Source organism: Triticum aestivum, chromosome 2D (genome assembly GCF_018294505.1).
Source record: "Triticum aestivum cultivar Chinese Spring chromosome 2D, IWGSC CS RefSeq v2.1, whole genome shotgun sequence".
Lineage (NCBI taxonomy): Eukaryota > Viridiplantae > Streptophyta > Magnoliopsida > Poales > Poaceae > Triticum > Triticum aestivum.
In genome coordinates, this window is record NC_057799.1 from 71,227,933 (window position 1) to 71,248,033 (window position 20,101).

The following is a 20,101-nucleotide window of genomic DNA, read 5'->3' on the forward strand; positions in this document are numbered from 1 at the left end:
GTACTTGGATAGTAGTAGCGTAGGTGTAAATGGGGCGCTACTAGTACTTAGATAGTAGTAGCGTAGGTGTGTGGAATAGTGGTAGCGTGGGTGACACCATGCTACTACTGACACCATGCTACTACTAACTTTTTTAGCTGTAGCGCGGGGTAAAAAACACGCTACTGTTAAAAGTTAGCTGTAGCGTCGTAGTAGTAGTGTGGGAACCCACGCTACTGATATGCAAAAACCTACGCTACTGGTAGTGTTTTTCCTAGTAGTGGTGTGGGCACTATCAAATGATGAAATGGTGCGGCACATGTGTATGAATCGGGATGAAAATGCGAAGGGGTGGCTGTTTGCTATGAGCTACCACAATAAGAATTCACAGCAATGATCATCATACTCTGGGCGATTTGGTCTGAACGACGGAGGATTATTCACGAAGGAATTCTACAAACTCCGTTTGCAACACATGCGTTCATAAAGAGAGATATTACCGACTTGCAGTGCCTTTCAAAGCGGGAACCCAGACCACACGCAGCGGCAACACCAAGACCAAACTCCTGGATACCACCCGAGGAAGGACACGCAAAGATAAATGTTGATGCAGCAGTGTCCAGGTCGGGAAGTTTTGGGGCTGTAGGCGCTATTTGTCGTGACGGTTCTGGTGTCTTCTGGGGGGCATCAGCTGTGGTTTTCAGGAATATTGAGGATCCTGAGGTGCTGGAAGCGTTGGTGATTAGAGAGGCTCTATCTCTAGCAAATGACCTATATATTCATAAGATATTAGTGGCATCTGATTGCAAAATGGCGGTTGAAGCTATTCGGAGGGGATCATCGCCTCTATGTGGTGCTATTGTTCGCGAGATCAACCAAAGCTCTAGTAGTTTTTCCTCTTGTTTAATTTTACATGAGTTTAGAACCTCGAATGTCCATGCCCACAAACTAGCAAAGCATGCTTTGAGTCTAGGGATAGGTCGTCATGTTTGGTTTGGTATTCCTGGAGATCTCTTGTTCTCCCTGTAAATTGTGTGACGGTTCAATAAAGCTTCATGAGTTTGCCAAAAAACAGAAAGAAAAAAGAGCAAGAATCTTGAAGCGGAAATTCAATGGCTCAAAAATCGACTTAGCCAAATTCATTTTTTAGGCGAATTACACATAGCTAAATTGAAAAAAAAAAACATATCACCGCACCAGCTCTGGAAATTAAAACATGTCACTGCTCGCAACTACCCGCTGGTCCCTGACGTGCTCTATGCCTCCACGCTCATTATTGTTTTTTGTCGCGAGGGCAATGAATCGGTGGAGGTTGCTGCCTGCCATCAAGATGGGGCGTGCGTCGACCTCACTCGGTTACACTTGGAACAATGGATGCAAGTCCAACTTGCGGCCAGGAAGCGCCGAACCAGGAGGATAACATCACTCACACCCTGCGTGCCATTGACCGTTCTTAATTTGGTTCTTCTTCAATCAACCAACCAACTCATCACTCTCATATGTTCTTTCATTGTTGCATTCTTCATATCGCCACGCAATCTCTCTAATTACCTTGGCTTCTTCTCAGGCTGGGTGAAGCTTTCCCCTAATCTCGCAACAAAATTTTGGCTTTCTTCTTTTTCATGAGATGACTGCTCTAAACACCTTTTGTGGTTAGTGTACTACTTTACGATGTGAGTAATGTTTGTTTGTGTTTAATCACATGTCAAGTGATGTCCAGATTCAGATTCTTGCGCCCCCAGATACAAGCCAAGCAGAACGGGCCTCCACAGGCCTCGTGCACAAAGCTCGATCATGGCCACAGCGGCGGCGCGGTTACTCATCGCCTGCCTCAACGTCGCCTTCTTGCTCATGGCCTTCTTCTTCTGCGTCTCGCGCCCTGCCGTGCCGCGGGATTCGGCGACGTCCATGAACGGCTGGAGCGGCGACGAGCGCGAGGGGCACGGCCATGGCGGCGGCTGCGACGGTGCTCACCGGCGGCTGGAGGTTGACAAGGACAGGTGCGGCTACGACGCCGCTACATCATCGTCAGTTGCCGGCCGGTGCTACCCGCGGGGACGGGGCTACGTCGATTACCTGTACCTGTTCTACTGCGTCTGCGGCGACGAGCACCGGGCCCTTGGGTACGCCGCGATGGCCGCGTGGCTCGCCGTGCTCTTCTACGTCCTGGGCGACACCGCGGCGGTCTACTTCTGCTCCAGCCTCGAGGGCCTCTCGCGGCTGCTCCGCCTGTCCCCGGCCGTGGCCGGCGTGACGCTCCTGTCGCTGGGCAACGGCGCGCCGGACGCGCTCTCCACCGTCGCCTCCTTCGCGTCGGGCGGCACCGGGAAGGGAGCGAGCACCGCCGTGGGGCTCAACGGCTTGCTCGGCGGCGCGCTGTTCGTGTCCTCCGCCGTGCTCGGCGTCATCTGCCTCCGCGTCGGCGGCCGCGGCGTCGCCATCGACAGAGGCAGCTTCTTCCGGGACGCGTGCTTCCTCCTCATCGCCCTCGCCGCCGTCGCCGTTGTCCTCGCCGCGGGCGAGGTCAGCATTTGGGGCGCCCTCGCCTTCACCTCCCTCTACCTCGTATACGTCCTCGTCGTCGTCTTTATCCACGGCAGATCGCACGACGGAGAGGCAGAGGCGGCGTGGGTCGACACCACCGCCTCGTCGGAGCTCTGCAACGTCGTGGAGACGGATTTTTACCCCGACCAAGAACCGCTGCTCCCCGAAAGGGCGCCCCTCCTGCAGTACTACGCCGGCGACGCAACGAAGAAAAAGAAGGGCGTGTTCTGGTCGGCGGTGCGCGTGCTGGAGCTACCTCTGTACCTCCCGCGGCGGCTGACCATACCGGACGCGAGCGAGGAGCGGTGGAGCAAGCCGGCCGCGGTCGCCGCGGCGACCCTTTCCCCTGTCTTCCTCTCTTGCCTCTGGAGCCACGCCACCGGGAGCCCGCCCCTCGCCCTCCTCCTCGGCGGCATCGCCGGCCTGTCCCTGGGCCTCCTCGCCTTCCTCAGCACGGAGGCTGATGCCCCGCCGACGAAATTCCTCTCGGCCTGGCTCGCCGGTGGGTTCGTCATGAGCGTGGCCTGGGAGTACGTCATCGCGAACGAGCTCCTCTCCCTTCTTGTGTCCGCCGGCCTGGTGCTGGGTGTGGATCCGGCGACGCTGGGGATGACAGTTCTAGCATGGGGCAACTCGCTGGGCGACCTCATCGCGAACGTGGCCGTGGCCGTGGCGGCGCGCCGCGGTGGAGCCCAGGTGGCCGTAGCAGGTTGCTACGGCGGGCCGGTGTTCAACGTCCTCGTGGGGCTGGGCCTGTCTCTGTTGCTGTCTTGCTGGGCCGGGTACCCGAAGCCCGTAGCGATACCCTGGGAGCCCAGGCTCTACCAGACGCTAGGCTGGGTGGCTGCTGGGCTTTTGTGGGCCTTCTTCATGCTCCCGAGAAGGGGCATGAAGGTGGGTAGGACACTGGGCTTTGGGCTCCTGGCCATATACTTGTGTTTCTTGTGTACTACTCCCTCCCTTTTTGCTTAATTTAAAGGGTCCAACTCAAAAGAAAGTATGAGTGGTAGAACAAATTTTGTACATTGCAAAACTGCCCAATTAGCATGTTTTTTTCTCAAAAAAGGTGTGTTTCTTGGTGCTTTATTCTGCATTAACTGCAGTGCATGCATATGTGGGCACTAAATGAGCGGGAACAGCCACATGCAGTGGTCAATTTTATTTTATTTTAATGCATCTTAGAATCTAAAAGGGTGATAAAAAGGAATGAAAATGGACTAGGCACATTACTTGGTTTCATCAAATTTGCCAACTCAAGCACTACAATGACCAAATGATGGTGTGAGGCAGCTCACCGTATATCGTTAGTTCACGCAATAATAGATCCATATAGAGAAGCAGTATATTCAGAACTACAACTCCTGCGAAGGCCATGATGACATAGACACAAACAGAGCAAAAAAAGCTTTAGCAGCAGAAATAGTGGTCTACTTTATTGACGATGTAACTAAATAACATGCAAGAAGAACGGGAAATGTTGTTGACATCATATCAAACAACCACACCAAAATGATCAACATACAAAGAAAAATGAAGTTGTCTCTGGTGGTTAACTGAGCTGAATTTACCAAAGCAAAATGATGCACAATTAAAAACTTGATGCCTAAAATAATTACCTTGGACCATCTTAGGGAATGTTCCAACAAAGAAGACATTGACTTTCCCTTCTCAACCATAGTATTAATCCCTTCAACTTCGAACTGTCTCATATCATGGACTCTGTATATATGGATATAATTTACCAATTAGCCACAGAAAGCATGGGCACTGATAAGAAATCAGAAGGAAAACCAGAGAATTATTCTAATGCTTGCATCAAAGCATGGGCACATATAACACACTTGTTCATCTGCTGGTACTTTATTATCTATGAAGAAACTACTGATCAAATGTAAAGAACACGATAAAGCATTGTTATTGGTCTGAAACAATTGATCAAACTTGAGATGGTAAATATACCAAGCTAGAATAAAAGTCTGAAGTTAGGATATAAGTAGTCATTCAAATACATCATATGCAGATCAGTTAGAGGTCATAGGCCATGACTTGGCCAACACCATGAGGGCGCAACATGATAACACCGATAAAAAGATTGTAAATGAAGGTAAAAGGGACCATTATAAAACCATACAACGGCCAAGAACGATAATCGGATGAAACATGTTGGGAGGCTGGGTAGCCCAGCACCCTTTATAGGTACAATTTTGTATTACACTGTTGAGATAAGCAGAAGGAAAGGCAAAAGCATGCCAAATAAACACAAATTAGACAAGAGCGGTCAAATAAGCACTAAGTTATACAAAAGAGGGTGGGACAAATGAATAAAATTTATTTTTGATATTTCTTGGTAGGAAATTTCTAAGTAGGACTGAAACTGAAAATGTACATTTTGCTACAATAATATTGCTAGAAAATTTCACATGTTGCTTGATGGTACTCTACACATTGCGCTTAGAATTGGTTGCAATATACTCTCATGACATTTGATGATTTTAAACATGAATATTTGGATGAATAGTATTTGAGAACTAAAACTGAAAATAGGTATGACTTATTGTATGCAGTTATTGAGATGTACCTTTTTTCCATGCCTGTTGAGATGGTTCTTTTTCTATGCATGCTTGCATAATGAGGTGACATATGTATTTAATTTTGTTGGGCATGTGGTGAGCGGCCACTGTAGAGAGCTTGGGGGCGGCATCTAATGGGTATTAGATTATACCTCGTGCGTTGCATACATAGAGAGATATAGGTTAGCCGAGGCTGATTGTCTAGATATAGAAGATTGGTAAATGTTTCCTACCGGTCGAACGCCTTTCCGGTCGCTCTCGCGCGCTCCACGTGGATAGACAAGTTCACAGGGCTAGAACACCTCTCCCCCTTAGCCTTATCTTCAATGAATTGGTTTTCGTCATTCGTTCCACACAACCCATCTCTTTCCTCGCGCTTATTTGATTACAACCATGGGTTGCCCCATCGATCTCACCATGTCCCTTCCCTCTCGCCATGGCCGCCACCCACAACCTCCTCCCTCCCCATCGTGGATGCGACGTGGAGCTGAAGCCCCCATTCCTTGATGATGCGACGGCCAGCATCTTAGCGAGCTAGAACCGTGACCATGGGGATGATGTGACGTGTCGGGAGAGGGGGGAGATGGAACCATGCCCGCGCGGTTTGCTGCAATGGCTACATCGACGAGCTGGAACCTATGTGGCATGCTGCAATCGCCCATGGGTGAGCTGCAACTATCTGTGCGGCGTGCTGCAATCTAGTACGACGAGAAGAGCTACGATGGGCGTGTGACTGGCGATCTTTTTTTGCTGGAACCATCTTGTTCGAGAGGTGCGACGACCGAGCAATTTTTTTGTTGGGACGGCGAGATGTGTGTTGCGACCGACGATCCATTTTGCTGGAACCTGAGATTTTTTTTGCTGGAACCGTGACTAGCAATTGTTGCAACCCGCGGATACGAGGGCAACTTCCTTGGTGACCATGACGACAGTTTCGCTACAACAGGACGAAGCCCGAGCTGGAACCAATAACTGGTTTGCTGTAGCCGACTTGAGTGGTTTTCTATGGCAACGACGGGGTGGAGTCTTGATTGTTGCTACCGGCGACCCTATTTTTACTGGAATCGGAGCCCTATTTTGTTGGGACTGGTGCCCTGGCTTGCTACGACGTCCGCCCTGGGAGCTGCAAACATGGCGAGTTGGAACCATCATCTCGGTGGCTGCTGGGACCGACGTCTCTAGCATGCCGGGGATCAGCATTGCGACGTGCTGACCAGGCGATTTGGGCAACAAATATAATCGCAATATTTCAGAGCCGCGCCGTGTTGGAATCGGCCAACTTCCACACTGCAACTATCGGCGAGCACCCATGCTGGGGACGGGGGTGATGGACCGGTTCTGCGAGGGCGGCGACAACAGGGCAAGCGATGGCGAACTAGCGGTGCTTCGAGAGTCGGTCGGCATGCATCCATGGCAGGGTCAACGGCGCTCGCTATCGATATCTTCCTCATGTGACCGTGCGTGTCGACGTGATTTTTTGAGCAAAGTGAAACGATACGAGGGGAGATGGAGCTGGGGCACATTCGACGGCTGGGGATCGAGGCATTTGATGGCTCATGCACGGCTTTCGGCCGTCGACCGCCGCCCTAAAAGATTACTATTACTTAAGGATAAAAGAGTTATGTAAGTAACTTACTCAGGCTAGTCGATCCACGCAGAGTGCCGCCCAAGAAAATTAATACTTATTTCGTCTGAAATTACTTGTCATACAAATATATGTATCTAGATGTATCTTAGTTCAATACATTTATTTCTTTTTGTTTCTGTAAAAAGTAATCCGTGCAGACGAGTATTACTTCTCTTACTTCATACTTCAGGATAAAAGAGTTGCGACACTAACTTATTCTTCTACACCCCGCAAAAAAAAAAAAAAACTTACTCTTCTGCTCTGTCTTGCGTGTTTTCCCCTCGCCCGGCGCTCTTGGCGCAAACCCTTGGGAGGCAGAGTCCAGCCATGGCGTGCGCGCTGCTGCCTGCAGGTGTGGCCGCGGTCCTACCGTCTCCTCGCCGGAGCGCCGCCGCCTCGAAGGTAATTCGTCAACCACACTTTCTTCTACCCCCGTTTCATGGAGCAGGCATTCAGTCGAACAAGTTGTGGGCTCCGCCCCTAGATGGTTGACATAAACTGATGTGATGCTTGCGAGACTGCAATAGAGTTGGGCAACAAATATAATCGCAATATTTCAGAGCCTGCTAGTCAAAATTTTGTTTATTGGCTTGTATACATGACTGCCCCAAGATGTTCACCCCTTTCTGTTGTTCAAATCTGAAGGTTGTAATAATAGTCCTGCTGGAACTTGAGCCACTCAAATTTTATCTCAGGAACGCCGGAGTACCGCATTCCTCATTAGTTGCTACATTCTACTCCCGGTTTTCCAAAATATTCTCCTTTTGCCAATTGCGGTGCCTACCTTAGAAACAAGAAGCTGAATGATACTCCCTCTGTAGATCTGTGGAGTACTTGTGTTCAATTTTCATTACTCTGCATAAGAACATGGTAGATCCCAGCACCTAGTTCAACCAGGTGCTTAAATCATTCATACTATGTCTAACCAGTTAAACTCAATGGGTTGTTGTTGCTGCTGCTGCTTTCTCAACCACCTGAATCTGAAATTCTAATACATCTTTACTCACAGGGACAGCGGAGTCAAGTTGCGTGCACGAACCAGCTTCACTGGAAGCAGCCTTTAAGTGGTGAGTGCTGCATCCATTACAACCTGAAAGAATTTGAATGGAAAAAGAGAAGTTATAATTCAGCATCTGATTTCATTTGGCCTGAGATTTTTATACTACTGATGGCAACTGCAGAGCTCCACAGACCCAGGAGCCTTGTTGGCTGCTGCACATGTTCAGGTTCGTCGACAGGAGCAGCTATGTCAAGATCTGTAGATGCTGTAAGTTTTCATGCCGATGTATCTCTGAGAGACCCTGTGGATGCAGTTCTAGGTGCGCAGATAGTTATCTCTGGCTACTGGATTGGTCCCGAGGTGGAAGATGGTTGTGGTCACGTTCATGCCATTCTGCAAAGAATTGGCTGATGATGTGTCATGGTTAACAAGGTGATTTCCCTAATATTCGAACATAATCTAGTCTCTACTCTCTACTACCCACAGAATCCATATTGTAATGTTTCTTTTGGGATGGATTAGTATGCGATCTCCTGCGGTCAAATCTGACATTGTGTTTGTTCTCGATGCCCCTGAAGCAACATGGGGAAATTAGACTGAATTTTGTCTACGACTTCTTTTTTCCGGGAGTGAGGTAGCTCTTTGTGATTTTGCTTTTGTAGTAACAGGATGCAGATGGGCTGTACCTAGCCTTTTTTTTCGATTCAGGGTCAGCTAGATCCCTGCCCGATAAGCCAGTAGAAACAGATAGCAGGAAACGTTCAATGTGTACTGGTTCCTAGAGCGGTCGATCGTTCGATCTGGGATCTACCCACATCCAGGGTCAGTTTAATATTGCGGTCCAAATTATATGACTAGAAAATATATTATTTGAAGTTTCTAATAATATAATTTTTGCGATATATAACTTGATCAAATTGTTAATCTAAAGGATACGCCGCAGCCCTAATAAATTGAAAAGAGGTAGTAACACTACTGATCGGACCCATTAAGGCCTTGTACAATCCAAGGTGCTTTGCGGAGGTGCTTAGAGAAATAAATCAAGATTTTCCTAAGCACCGGTGCTTATTTGTTCAAGGTAGATGCTTAATTAGATGTCTCTTCTGTAGAAATAAAACTCAGTTTATTTTTCTAAGCACCTAGCATTGTTAACAAGACTGTTCGATGAATCAGTATCATTTCAACCATCGATATACTTGCACGCCTCACAAATTCATGCATATCCATCTAGAGATACTCAAGAGATGGATTTGTTAATTAGCCACCCCGTATCTTCGCTGCACTAAGTAATCGGAGTCACCAATGCATGCATATCCATCAAGAGATACTCCAGAGATGGATTCATCTGAGTCTATTTAAGACACGACCTCCAAATGAAGGACACACGCTCAACCGCCTTTCTGGCTTCATCGAACATAGCCCTAGTATAGAGCTCGGAGGAATCAACCATGTCTGTTTTATATGCTTGTAAGCTCTGCCTCCTCCTTGTTCTGCTGAATTCGGCCAGCCACACCGTCGCCGGCACTGTGGCACCACCGACACCGAGCGCGGGATTCAGTCTGCCTATCGTGTCCAACCACAACACTGCTGGCATGCTCGGGCAGCTTGGCGCGAACCTCACGAGCATAGGTCCGCACATAGCCCCCGTGGGGTGGCCCTTGTACGGCGTCCTCGTCGGCGTCGGCTCCGGCCAAACCCGGCACTTCTACAAGCTCGGGCTGGACCTCGTCAGCAATCTGACTTGGATGCAGTGCCAGCCCTGCGTGCCTGAGGTTCGGCAGGAGGGCGCCGTCTTCGACTCTGCTTTGTCCCCTCGCTACAAGCACATGAAGCCCACAGACCCCAAGTGTACGGCCCCCTACACCCCCTCCAGCAGGAACCGGTGCAGCTTCTACACCACCTCCTGGAACGTCGCCGCGCACGGCTACCTCGGCAGCGACACGTTTGCCTTCGCAGGCAGCCCCAGCGCAGGAGGAGGACACAACAGGGACGTCGACAACCTCATCTTGGGCTGCGCACACACGACACACGGGTTCGAGCGCCTGAGCCACAACATTCTCGCCGGGGTCCTGAGCTTGAGCAGGCACCCGACGTCGTTCATGAGCCAGCTCACCGCACGCGGGCTGACGGACTCGCGGTTCTCATATTGCCTCTTTCCCGGACAGAGCCACCCCAACACCAGGCACGGGTTCCTCCGCTTTGGCCGCGACATCCCGAGGCACGACCATGCGCAGAGCACGTCGCTGCTGTTCACTGGATCGGGCTACGGCCAAAGTAGCATGTACTACATCCGCATCGTCGGCATCAGCTTGAACAGGAAAAAGCTTAACGGGGTAAAGACGGCGATGTTTAGGCGGGATCTACAAACCCGTCGCGGGGGGTCCGTCATCGACCCCGGGACTCCCCTGACCAGGCTGGTTCGCGCGGCGTATGACGTCGTGGAGGCCGAGGTCGCGGCGGACATGCACAAGCAGGGGGCGCGCCGCTCGACGGTGCCGGTGCAGGGGTACCACCTCTGCTTTGGCTCGTGGGGCCACGTGCACTTTCCGAGCTTGACCTTCAACCTGTACGAAGAAGCGACGAGGCTTTTTATCAAGCCGGAACTGCTGTTCGTGAGGGTGAACCATGAGCACCTGTGCTTCGCCGTCGTGCCGGACGAGGAGATGACGGTGATTGGCGCGGCGCAGCAGGTGGACACGCGGTTCACATTTGACCTCCCGGGGAATCGTCTCTACTTTGCCCAGGAGCATTGTAGTGCTGACACTCACCCAACTGTCTAGATCCTAGAGAGTACTATATGTATCTGCGCCGAATGCATTCATCATTAGTTGGTGCATAAACCGATGTGGGAACAATTTAAGAATAATGGGTTACATTCCTAATTATAATGCTGAATTTAATGATGATGATTGGTGCATTCTTACCCTCCTAAATTTTGCAGGATATTTAAGTATGAAATATTCGCTGTTTTTTCTTTCCTTTTAGTATTCACTATTTACTATGGTTTACTTTTTATACTCCCTCCGATGCAAGTTATCTGGAGGAAAGCCATGTATGCCAAAATGTGAATTTAGATTATTATTACCCTCCTGGAGATATAATAGCAAGTTGGGGAGACTGTTTGATTTCTACTGCTGCTCTACATAGTTTTTGTGCAATATGCCTCTGGTTTCTGCGGCAGCAAGTAATGAACATTACTGTGCGCTAGATCAGTTTCCGTGTATATGAATCGTGGACCGACTACTTGCTTGCTCGTAGACTGGTTTAGTAATAAATTTCACGCTAAATGTCAAAACATCCCTGAACTTGGTACGAGTGCTAGCCGATGATTTTCAGCTGTAGGCTATCCAGTGTCAGGCAATAGTTGTTGTTTGCACTGTTGCACATTTAGTAATTATTTGGTATTAAAAAAAGCAGTGGTGCAATTTTTGTTGAGAAACTGAGCTTTATCTGGTGATTTATGATCAGATTCGTTCTCAGGCCGCTTATAGTGAGCCATGCGGCGCTGGTAATTATAGCCTCCTGTGGGTTGGGGTTAAGAAAGTCTAGACATTTTTTTAGAGGAAAAGGGCTCCTGCCCCGGTTCCATTACTTAAAATGAAACCACAGAATCCAGTCTCATTACAGCCCGCGGGAGCGAGCGCTCCCTCCGGCATAAATCCACCTAAACACACGACTTTAAAACCTCTTACATGCATCATCTAACGAATGTCTACTGACAGAACATAAAAGGCTAATGCCACCAGCAGGAAGGCCTGGTACCCGATATCTATCTCTTCTCAACCTTCAACGAGCAGTCCGATCTCGATTCCATACCAGCCTTCTGCCTTCTTCTTCAGATAGTATTCCATCCACAGTTTCTTCTTCCTCACCCTGGCTCTGGCCAAAGCAGCAGAGGCGGCTACCTGGACAGCTCCCACAGAGATGATATCAGACTCTCCACGCGTTCTCTTGCAGCCTCTTTGCATAGGATCTTCCATTGGTTGCAGAAACCTGCAATTCTCCTCAGGATCACCTGCACTCCCAGCCATGGGGCATTGTTAAAGCACATGTCATTTCTACATCTCCAGATAACCCAGAGAGTAGCTGAGATGAACATATTTTCATCTTACAGGGATTTATGTTTCCTCCACTTGTCAGCCACATAACTAAAACCAGGCTGGGGCATACACCCCACAACCTTATGGATACTTTTCCACACTTCAACAGCAACAACACATTCAAAGAAAAGATGGTTACTAGTCTCACCTTCACAGCAAAACAAGCAACTAAGATCATCTAAATGTTGCCTCTTGCTCAGGTTGCTCCTAACTAGCAACTTATCCCGAGCAAGCAGCCAGAGGAATATATGAATGTTAGGTGGGACATGTAGTTGCCATATCTTTGGAACATGCACAGGGGTAATCCCTTTAAAGTTTACCATAGCATATAATGATCTAACTGAGTATCTCCCATTGTGCTCAAGCTTCCAAATAATAGCATCCTCCTCATCATTCAGAATAATAGACTGTGCAATGCTCAGTAAGTCAAACCAAAGATGAAGTAGCCTATTGTCTACACATCTTCTAAAAGAAATTTTAAGATTAGTACCATCCCAAACATCAGCAATAGTTTCGTTATGCTCATTGGCAATACTATACAGCTCCCAAAACTGAATAGATAAACTACAGGATCCAAACCACTGATCTTCCCAGAATTTAGTCTTCCTCCCATTCCCCACTTTCCATTGGTAGCCCATCTTTGCTGCTTTAGCAGCCCAAAGGACTCCTTTCCAGAAGGGGGAGGAGGCATTGCTCTCAGGACATGAGAGAATATTAGGGCTATTAGTCCTATACTTAGCATCCACAATTTTCTTCCACATTTTTTGGTCTCCTCTCTGATATTTGTCTACCCAAGCAGCAAGTAAACAAAGGTTCATATCAGCAAGGTTGGGGATCCCCATACCACCATACTGCTTTTTCTGAGTCAATAAACCCCAGCTAGCTAGGTGGTACTTATGGTGACCCTCATAGTTATCCCAAAAACAGTGGGCCATCTGAGAGTTGATCAAGTTAATAGCCCATTTAGGGAATTTGACCATACTCATCAGGTAGGTAGGGATGCTAGCTAAACAAGACTGCACTAAAATTAACTTCTTCTCATAGCCTAGTAGTCCCCCTCTCTATCCCGCTGCTTTTTTCAATACTTTGTCAACCACAGGTTGCAAATCTTCTCTCCTCAGTTTGGAGTGATGGAGGGGAAACCCCAAATATTTCAAAGGGAAGGATCCCAGGCCACAAGATAAAGCTTGGGCCACACACTGGATCTCTTCCTCATTAATATTAATGGGAACCAGATCACACTTATGGAAGTTGATCCTTAAACCAGACATTTGCTCAAAGCAAGCAAGTAACCATTTTAGATTTTTTGCAGACTCCAAGTTATTCTCTAGGAACAAGAGAGTATCATCTGGATATTGCAAGCTGATGATCCCTTGAGGGAAGATGTTACACATCATCCCTGTCAGCAATTTATTCTTAGCAGCTTTATTAAGCATTCTACTGAATACATCTGCCACTAAGTTAAAAAGCATTGGCGATGCAGGATCCCCTTGCCTGACTCCTTTAAAAGTTTCAAAAAACACACTATTACAGTCATTTATTCTAACCCCAACTGAATTCCTGTGCAACAGAGATTCAACCTTCTTCATCCACTTGGGACTGAATCCTCTCTGATACATAATTTTTAGGAGGAATTCTTTACTGACTCTATCATAAGCTTTTTCATAATCAAGCTTAAAGACAAAACCCTCCCTACTGTTGGTCACAGCATCATGAATTATCTCATGAGCTGTCACCACACTTTCTACTATGTATCTCCCTTTAATAAAAGCTGTTTGATTTTGAGAAATAATCTCATCCCCAATATCTCCTAACGAATTAGCCAGACATTTAGCAAAAATCTTAAAACTGCAATTAGTCAAAGCAATAGGCCTAAATTTCTGAATAGTATCAGCATCAGGCTCTTTAGGAATTAAAGTTAACAGAGAAAAGTTTAATCTATATAAATCCAAGGAATCATGGTTCCAGGCATCTACCATCAGCATTAGGTCACTTTTAATAGTGTCCCAAAATTGTTGGTAGAAGAGGAATGGGAAGCCATCAGGCCCAGGTGCTCCTTTTGCATAAGACCCAAAGACAGCTGCCCTGACATCTTCCTCAGTAATATTAGCTTCTAATTTTCTATTATATTCATTAGAAACCTTTTCAGAAGGTTCCCAAAAGTTCTCATCTAGAGCAATATCCAGGGTTTCCTCCTTACCAAACAGTTGCTTGTAGTATTCTACAGCAATGTTGATAATGCCCTTAGTATCCTCTACAGGTCCATCTGGGCCTTTTAGCACACTGATCTGCTTCTTTCTCCTTCTTTGATTAGCCAAAGCATGGAAGTAAGCAGTATTCCTCCCCCCTTCCAGTATGTTTCTCTCTCTGGATCTTTGCCTAGATTTAATCTCCCCTAACTTCCAAATATTTTGAAGGTCTAAGGCAATCTTATCCATCTTAGCTTGAGATGGTGGGGAGAGCATTTTTGTTTCTGACTCAATGTCCAAAAGGTTATATTCAGCAACTAGCTGTTGCTTATTTCTATTCTTGGAGGCCTCATAGTTGGCACTCCAACCTTTACACACTCTTCTAAGCAATCTAATCTTAAATTGCCATTTGTCCATAGGATCTAAAATAGAACAGGGTTTATTCCAAGTGTTTTTAACCATCTCAACAAACCCCTCTACCTGGAGCCACCATTTTTCAAACCTAAATTGTTTATCTTTTGGTGGTTTGATTGCTCCAGTGTCAAAAACTAGGGGGGTGTGATCACTACCCACCCTAGGCAGGGCTTTTAGCTGGACAACTGGGAATAAATTTTCCCAACAAGTGGAAATAAACACCTTATCAATATTAGCCATCACCAGATTATCCTGGTTATTGGCCCAGGTGAACTTCCTAGTATAATTTTTTAATTCAATCAGGGCATACTTATTAACCCAGTCATTGAATAGAGTCACCCAGTGTAAATTAACAACCCCAGTACTTTTTTCATCACTCTTCCTCACCAAGTTGAATTCACCACCAATAATAGTAGGACCCAACCAGGCCTCCATAGTATTATGGAGTTCATTAATAAAGTCTAATTTAAGATTATCATAAGCAGCCCCATATACTGTAATAAATCTCCATATATTGCCATCCTTCTTATTTTTAATTAGGCAGGCAACAGAATATTGAAGGGTATCCACAGAAAGAATCTCAAAATCATCCTGTCTGATACCCACCAAAATGCCACCTGCTGTGCCAATAGCTGGCATCCAGTTCCAGGTGAACTCCTCATTTGGGTCTAAAGATTTAAGTTGACAGCTAGTAAAAGACTCTTTTTTTGATTCAGAAAATCCTACCAAGTCAGCATGGGTGTCTCTAATGAGTTTTCCCACTGCACTTAGTTTATCAGGCTTGTTAAGCCCTCTAACATTCCATATCAGTCCTACTACCATAATTGAATTCCAATTTTCTACAGCTACCTTTTTTACCTGACACAACCTCAGCCCAAGTAGGGATATCACATGCTGCATCACTACTGTGAGCATAGCTAGGTCCTACATTTGGTGAGGTTTTTTTGTTAACCCCCTCAAAACTAATATCTAAGTTAACAGGGAGAAAACATTCAGGATGTGATTCTTTAAAACTAGAAAACCTACCATTCTCAATCAGCCTAATGGCCTGTATATTATGTGACATAATATCTACACCATCACCTAAGTTAAGCCCAGCTTTCCTGGCTTTTGATAACAATTCCTCATAATTAAATGTAGAAAAGGAGTTATAGTTTGTGTTACCTTTAGGCATTTCGAGATCCTTTCTCTTCTTGAGGTCTTCAACCTTCTGGATTGCTGTCCTTCCATCTCTTCTGATCCTAGTACTCATCCTGGGCGCCACAACCGGGCCCCAATTTTTTCCTTGTCCACCTTGAGTATTTTTCTGGGTTGGTCTCTCTGCTGAACCTTCATCCTCAGATTCTTCATTGAATTGTTCAAGCAGCTGGACACCAATGTTTTCTCCAGGCAGATTCTTCTGGATGCTTTTTTTGACATATCACTCTTCATACCCTGAATCACACTTTGCACCCTTTTTTCAATGAATTCATCATCTCCATAGGGGTTTTTGACTGTGATGGGGCTCTTTGAGAGGTCTGATGGTTTTGAGAAGGGCCCTTAGCAGACCCTCTTTTGTTCTTATCCTTGTCTCTATATCAGTTTCCATTTCCTTAGGCCCTTGCATTTGTAAAACTTTTTCAGGATCTCCTTCCAGCAAGTCTTCATCTGTCTTGTCTGACCCACCATCATTGTGGGCAGCAGCTTCCAAATGTGGTGCTGTGTCAACCATGAAAGAAATGAGGAAGAGTTCCTTGTCAATCTCTATCAGCCTTTCAGTTGGAATCTTGGAGACATCTCTTACAGCAATTTGCACTTTAACCTTCTCATAAAAACTTCTAAAGATCTCATGCCAGTCCACATTAACAAGTATCCCCAAGATGTAGGCAATCTGAGAGATTACTTTCCATGAAAGCTTGTTGACTGGGATTCCTATCATAGTGACCCACACCTCCTGTAGCTCAGCATATGCCACTTTCTCACCATCCCACCTATCAAAGGAGACAACCACTCCTTTCTTTTTGAGGTTGATAGATGGGAGCTCCACCAAGTCCTTAACCTTCTTGTGAGGAGGAAATCTGACCAGGAACCTTTTTTCTGTTAGTTGTCTCACTTGCCAAGGCCAGTTGGTTTTCCAAATCTCAGAGAAGTTATGTTTCAGTTCTTGAGTGGTGATAGATCCTTCCTCAATCACAGTCACACAGACATTGGTCAAGTTTAACCATTTGATAGCATCCTTTCCCTCAGACTCAATATGGAAGAAACCTAACCCAGCATTGCCACTTCCAAAATACTGAGCTGTGGCTTGAGGCTTATACCATTCCAGGCAATTATCCATATGGTGTCCTGCCTTGTGACATATGAAACAATTTTTTGGAATGGGGCATGTCCCAACAAAATGAGCTGGTTCTCCACAATTGTAGCATATCACATCTTTCAGTTTTGGATCATAGTTGATAACAACCTCTTCCTTTCTGTTTTGACTACACTGCTTGATTTCCCCTGCTGTTCCTTCTGGGAATTGAAGCTCTTGGTCTTCTTCTTCTGCTGCAAGTTTTGCTGATTCTGTTGAAAGGTGCTTGACTGCCTTTCCCCAAAACCCTGGAATTGTGGCCCAGACTGGAACTGAGTAGGTGGAGGACCATACTATTGCTGCTGTTGCTGCATAACTGGCACTGCAGGAAGGAATTGTTGCGGCCACTGGTTGAAATGGGGGAATTGTACACCCTGCCATGGCTGCATCCCTTGCATTCCTCCCTGCCCATGAAATTGCTGAATAGGGACAAAGTTACCTTGATGTGCTTGTATGCCAGGGGGGCTTGGTGGTGGAAGCCGCTCAACTGCTGCGGCATCTGCTGCATCTGCCCCTGCATTGAAGATCGACTCTGATCACTGGTCGCGTGAGAAGTATTGCCCCGACCAGCCCCTCCACCACCACCATGGCGGCGGCCTCCTCTGTTCCCCATCACACCCATCACTACCTCTGCGTAGGTCGCTCTGCCCGATTCCTTTTTCCACGGATCTTTGGAGAAACTAAATTTCTTCGGCACTTGCTGACGCTTATCTGCTTCTTTGGCTGGGTGGCAATCGCTAGCGGCGAAATTTTTGGCTAGGAACAGATCCTTGCGGATCCAAACTAGCCTGCCGCCGGTGGCAGAAACCCTAGCTCTCCTTGGTGAGGGAACGGACCAGAGCTGCCCGTATATATCCACCAACTCCTCATCATCACTCTGCGGACGCGTCTTCTGTGAATACGCTTTCCCTGCCTGATAGCGTACTTCCTGGCCCAATCCAACTTTATCCGAGGCCTGCAGGCTGACCCGCGGGGCCCTTCCCCCCGGATCCCCAACAGTCCTTGAATCCATGGATGCAGCTCGCCGGCGCAGTTGATTCTTCGCCGGAGCTGCTCTGAACGGAGAAAGGCGGGATGGAGACCCGTACCTGGCTTCCAAAGGAATGTATACATTCCCAATTGCAACCTTCTTCGATCCCCTGCCTCCCTTCCCTGCTTCACCACGGCTCCCGGCAGAACAGCCGCCATCTCGCCCATTGAACACGCGATGTGGACGACGCCTCTGCAACCGCTCAATCCAGCACTTGATCCGGCTCGAGGTGCTCCCCTAATTGGAACAGACGATCCGCTTCCTCTTCCGTCACTCTCGCCATGATACGCTCGACGAGGGCCAGCTTGGTTTCCTTCGCCTTCTCCGTCGCGCGCACCGCCGCCTTCTCCGCCTTGTTCGCCGCCCGTAGTAGCGCCTCCAGGTCTTCGACCGACGAGCTCCTCTCGCTCGAGGCTCCTCTCATCTTGAGCTGGATCTGGATTCAAGACGACCCCCAGACCAACTCCGAGACCAGAGCGACCGAGCGAGCGGATCCTCGCGTCCCTTGTCGCGCCGGAGAGCGCGCTGCCGGCCGGAATCGGGGAATAGTGGTGGTTGGTGGCGGTCGTCGGCGTGGATGGGGAGGGCGATGGGAAGGGCGATGGGGAGGGCGATGGGAAAGTCTAGACATTTTCTTTGAATCGAATCGATTGACGCATGAGCTTGCCTTTTACCAGATCTACAAGTATTTTGTTGCGTGTGCGGCTTGTTTTACATATTTGCGCTCTACATTCTAGGGTGTGTGATGTGTCAAGCTGTTGTTGACTTGATGCGTGTGTTGTGCTTCAGATGCAGGCATTGTTTGGTGCTGGTGCCATTGAGATTGATGGTGACGATGTTGTTACTCCAAAAGGTCGCAAGATTATCGTATAATGGCAAGACGAGCTGGATCATGCAACTTGTGCTTTGCTTGCTGGCTGGCGAGTGAACTAGTGCTGAAATTGATGCCAATTACTCCTTGTTTATGTGTTTTCGCCAACTGTGGACTTCAATGCAATGGAATCTTTCAACGAAAGTAACATGGTGAAGATGACTTTCTTGTGTTGCCCATTGTCTACGTATGTTTAATTTCCTGGTTGGTTCATTTCGGAAATGATGGGTTTTTACTACCACAAGCATCCTTTTGTTCAACCATCAATGGTTGCACCAGGCCCCTGTGGTTCATTATAATTTTTTGCGCGCCCACCCTGAGCAGAGTTTTAGATTTTGTTTGTGTTGATGATAGGTACTCCTTATGACTAGTGTCAAAATTGATGTCAATTACTCCTTTGGAATTCTTCAATGAAATGAATTTAATGAACCAATAGTTATATTATATGATTTCAACCAGAAAAATTGGCTGACTCGCCTTCTTAGTAGAATTAATGATTTAGCACAGAGGAAATATAAATCTCTGATTTATCACCAAAAGCATGCTTGAACATACACATGTGAGGCGTGTGTATGAGTTGCGCTTACGACCAAGCAAGTAGACTTAATAAAATTATTTCTATGGAGAGAAAAACTATTTTTTTAGAAAATGAGGGGAATACTGATTTCTATTTGATTTTCAATCTTTTTTTAGGATTAATTACACTAATTTCGAGATTTTTCCTAGATTGACTACTGAAGAAATTTCGTAGTAAGAACAATACATCACACATCACATGTTTCCAAGTTTCTTAAAAGCTTCAGATTTTCCAAAATTATTTGGATTTTTTTTCAGTTATATATTTTTCTACGCATGTTATTAATATAGCAATGGTGGTCACATGTATAAGTTATGCCAAGTGTGGTCTCATAAAATGTATAACTTACTCTACTGTGTTGTCACACGTGCAAGTTTTTTTCTGAGACAATCAGCAAAGCTTTATTGATCCATCACACGGTTTACATGGACGAAATGAAGATCCCCGGGGTGGCCCAACCAAACATGGCGCCAAGCTCCAGTTAAGTGCATGCTTTGCTAGATTGTGAGCTTCGACATTCGAGCTCCTAAATTCATGAACAAAATTACTCGAAGTAAAACTAGTAGAGTACTTTAAGATTTCATGTATGATAGCACCGTAACCAGCCCCACTCTTCCTCTTAAGATCATTTATCACCACCAAGCAATCTAAAGACACATGTATGGATTGTAAGTTTAGGTCCTCCGCAAGTGCCATAGACTCCCTCACCGCAAAAGCTTCCAGAGTTGTAGGGTCAGTTATACCTCTGAATACCACCGATGAAGCACCTAGATAGAGCTCATCCCTGTTTCTACATATTGCGGCCACTGAGCCCACACCTCGTCGTCCCGCCACAACAGCATCAACGTTCACCTTCATCATATGCTCC

General features: G+C 46.9%; 4 protein-coding genes across 6 annotated transcripts; 3 read left to right on the top strand and 1 right to left on the bottom strand.

Annotated features, from left to right (window-relative positions):
• The first annotated feature begins 1,284 nt into the window (after positions 1-1,284).
• LOC123051644 (cation/calcium exchanger 1) lies at positions 1,285-3,586 on the top strand. 2 transcript variants are annotated; one of them, XM_044474598.1, is made up of 3 exons: positions 1,285-1,440; positions 1,547-1,631; positions 1,700-3,586. In XM_044474598.1, the coding sequence occupies exons 2-3, from the start codon at positions 1,607-1,609 to the stop codon at positions 3,493-3,495; spliced, it is 1,821 nt and encodes a 606-aa protein (XP_044330533.1). In that variant the 5' UTR covers positions 1,285-1,440; positions 1,547-1,606; the 3' UTR covers positions 3,496-3,586. The 2 variants fall into 2 exon arrangements, with proteins under 2 accessions (XP_044330533.1, XP_044330535.1); XM_044474600.1 differs by having other exon boundaries at positions 1,706-3,586.
• A 3,335-nt stretch (positions 3,587-6,921) lies between these two features.
• On the top strand, positions 6,922-18,833 carry LOC123051647 (uncharacterized). Of its 2 annotated transcripts, XM_044474604.1 has the most exons (5): positions 6,922-7,122; positions 7,730-7,787; positions 7,902-7,946; positions 8,034-8,152; positions 18,575-18,833. In XM_044474604.1, exons 1-4 carry the CDS (start codon positions 7,048-7,050, stop codon positions 8,129-8,131), a joined length of 276 nt encoding a protein of 91 aa, XP_044330539.1. In that variant the 5' UTR covers positions 6,922-7,047; the 3' UTR covers positions 8,132-8,152; positions 18,575-18,833. The 2 variants fall into 2 exon arrangements, with proteins under 2 accessions (XP_044330539.1, XP_044330538.1); XM_044474603.1 differs by having other exon boundaries at positions 6,927-7,122; positions 7,902-8,152.
• LOC123051645 (protein ASPARTIC PROTEASE IN GUARD CELL 1-like) lies at positions 8,159-10,671 on the top strand. Its single transcript, XM_044474601.1, has one exon. The coding sequence runs from the start codon at positions 9,169-9,171 to the stop codon at positions 10,498-10,500; it is 1,332 nt and encodes a 443-aa protein (XP_044330536.1). The 5' UTR covers positions 8,159-9,168; the 3' UTR covers positions 10,501-10,671.
• LOC123051646 (uncharacterized) lies at positions 11,216-18,547 on the bottom strand. The gene is made up of 2 exons (XM_044474602.1): positions 15,588-18,547; positions 11,216-11,735 (listed from the first exon to the last, which is right to left on the bottom strand). Exon 1 carries the CDS (start codon positions 17,134-17,136, stop codon positions 15,895-15,897), a length of 1,242 nt encoding a protein of 413 aa, XP_044330537.1. The 5' UTR covers positions 17,137-18,547; the 3' UTR covers positions 11,216-11,735; positions 15,588-15,894.
• Positions 18,834-20,101: the final 1,268 nt, after the last annotated feature.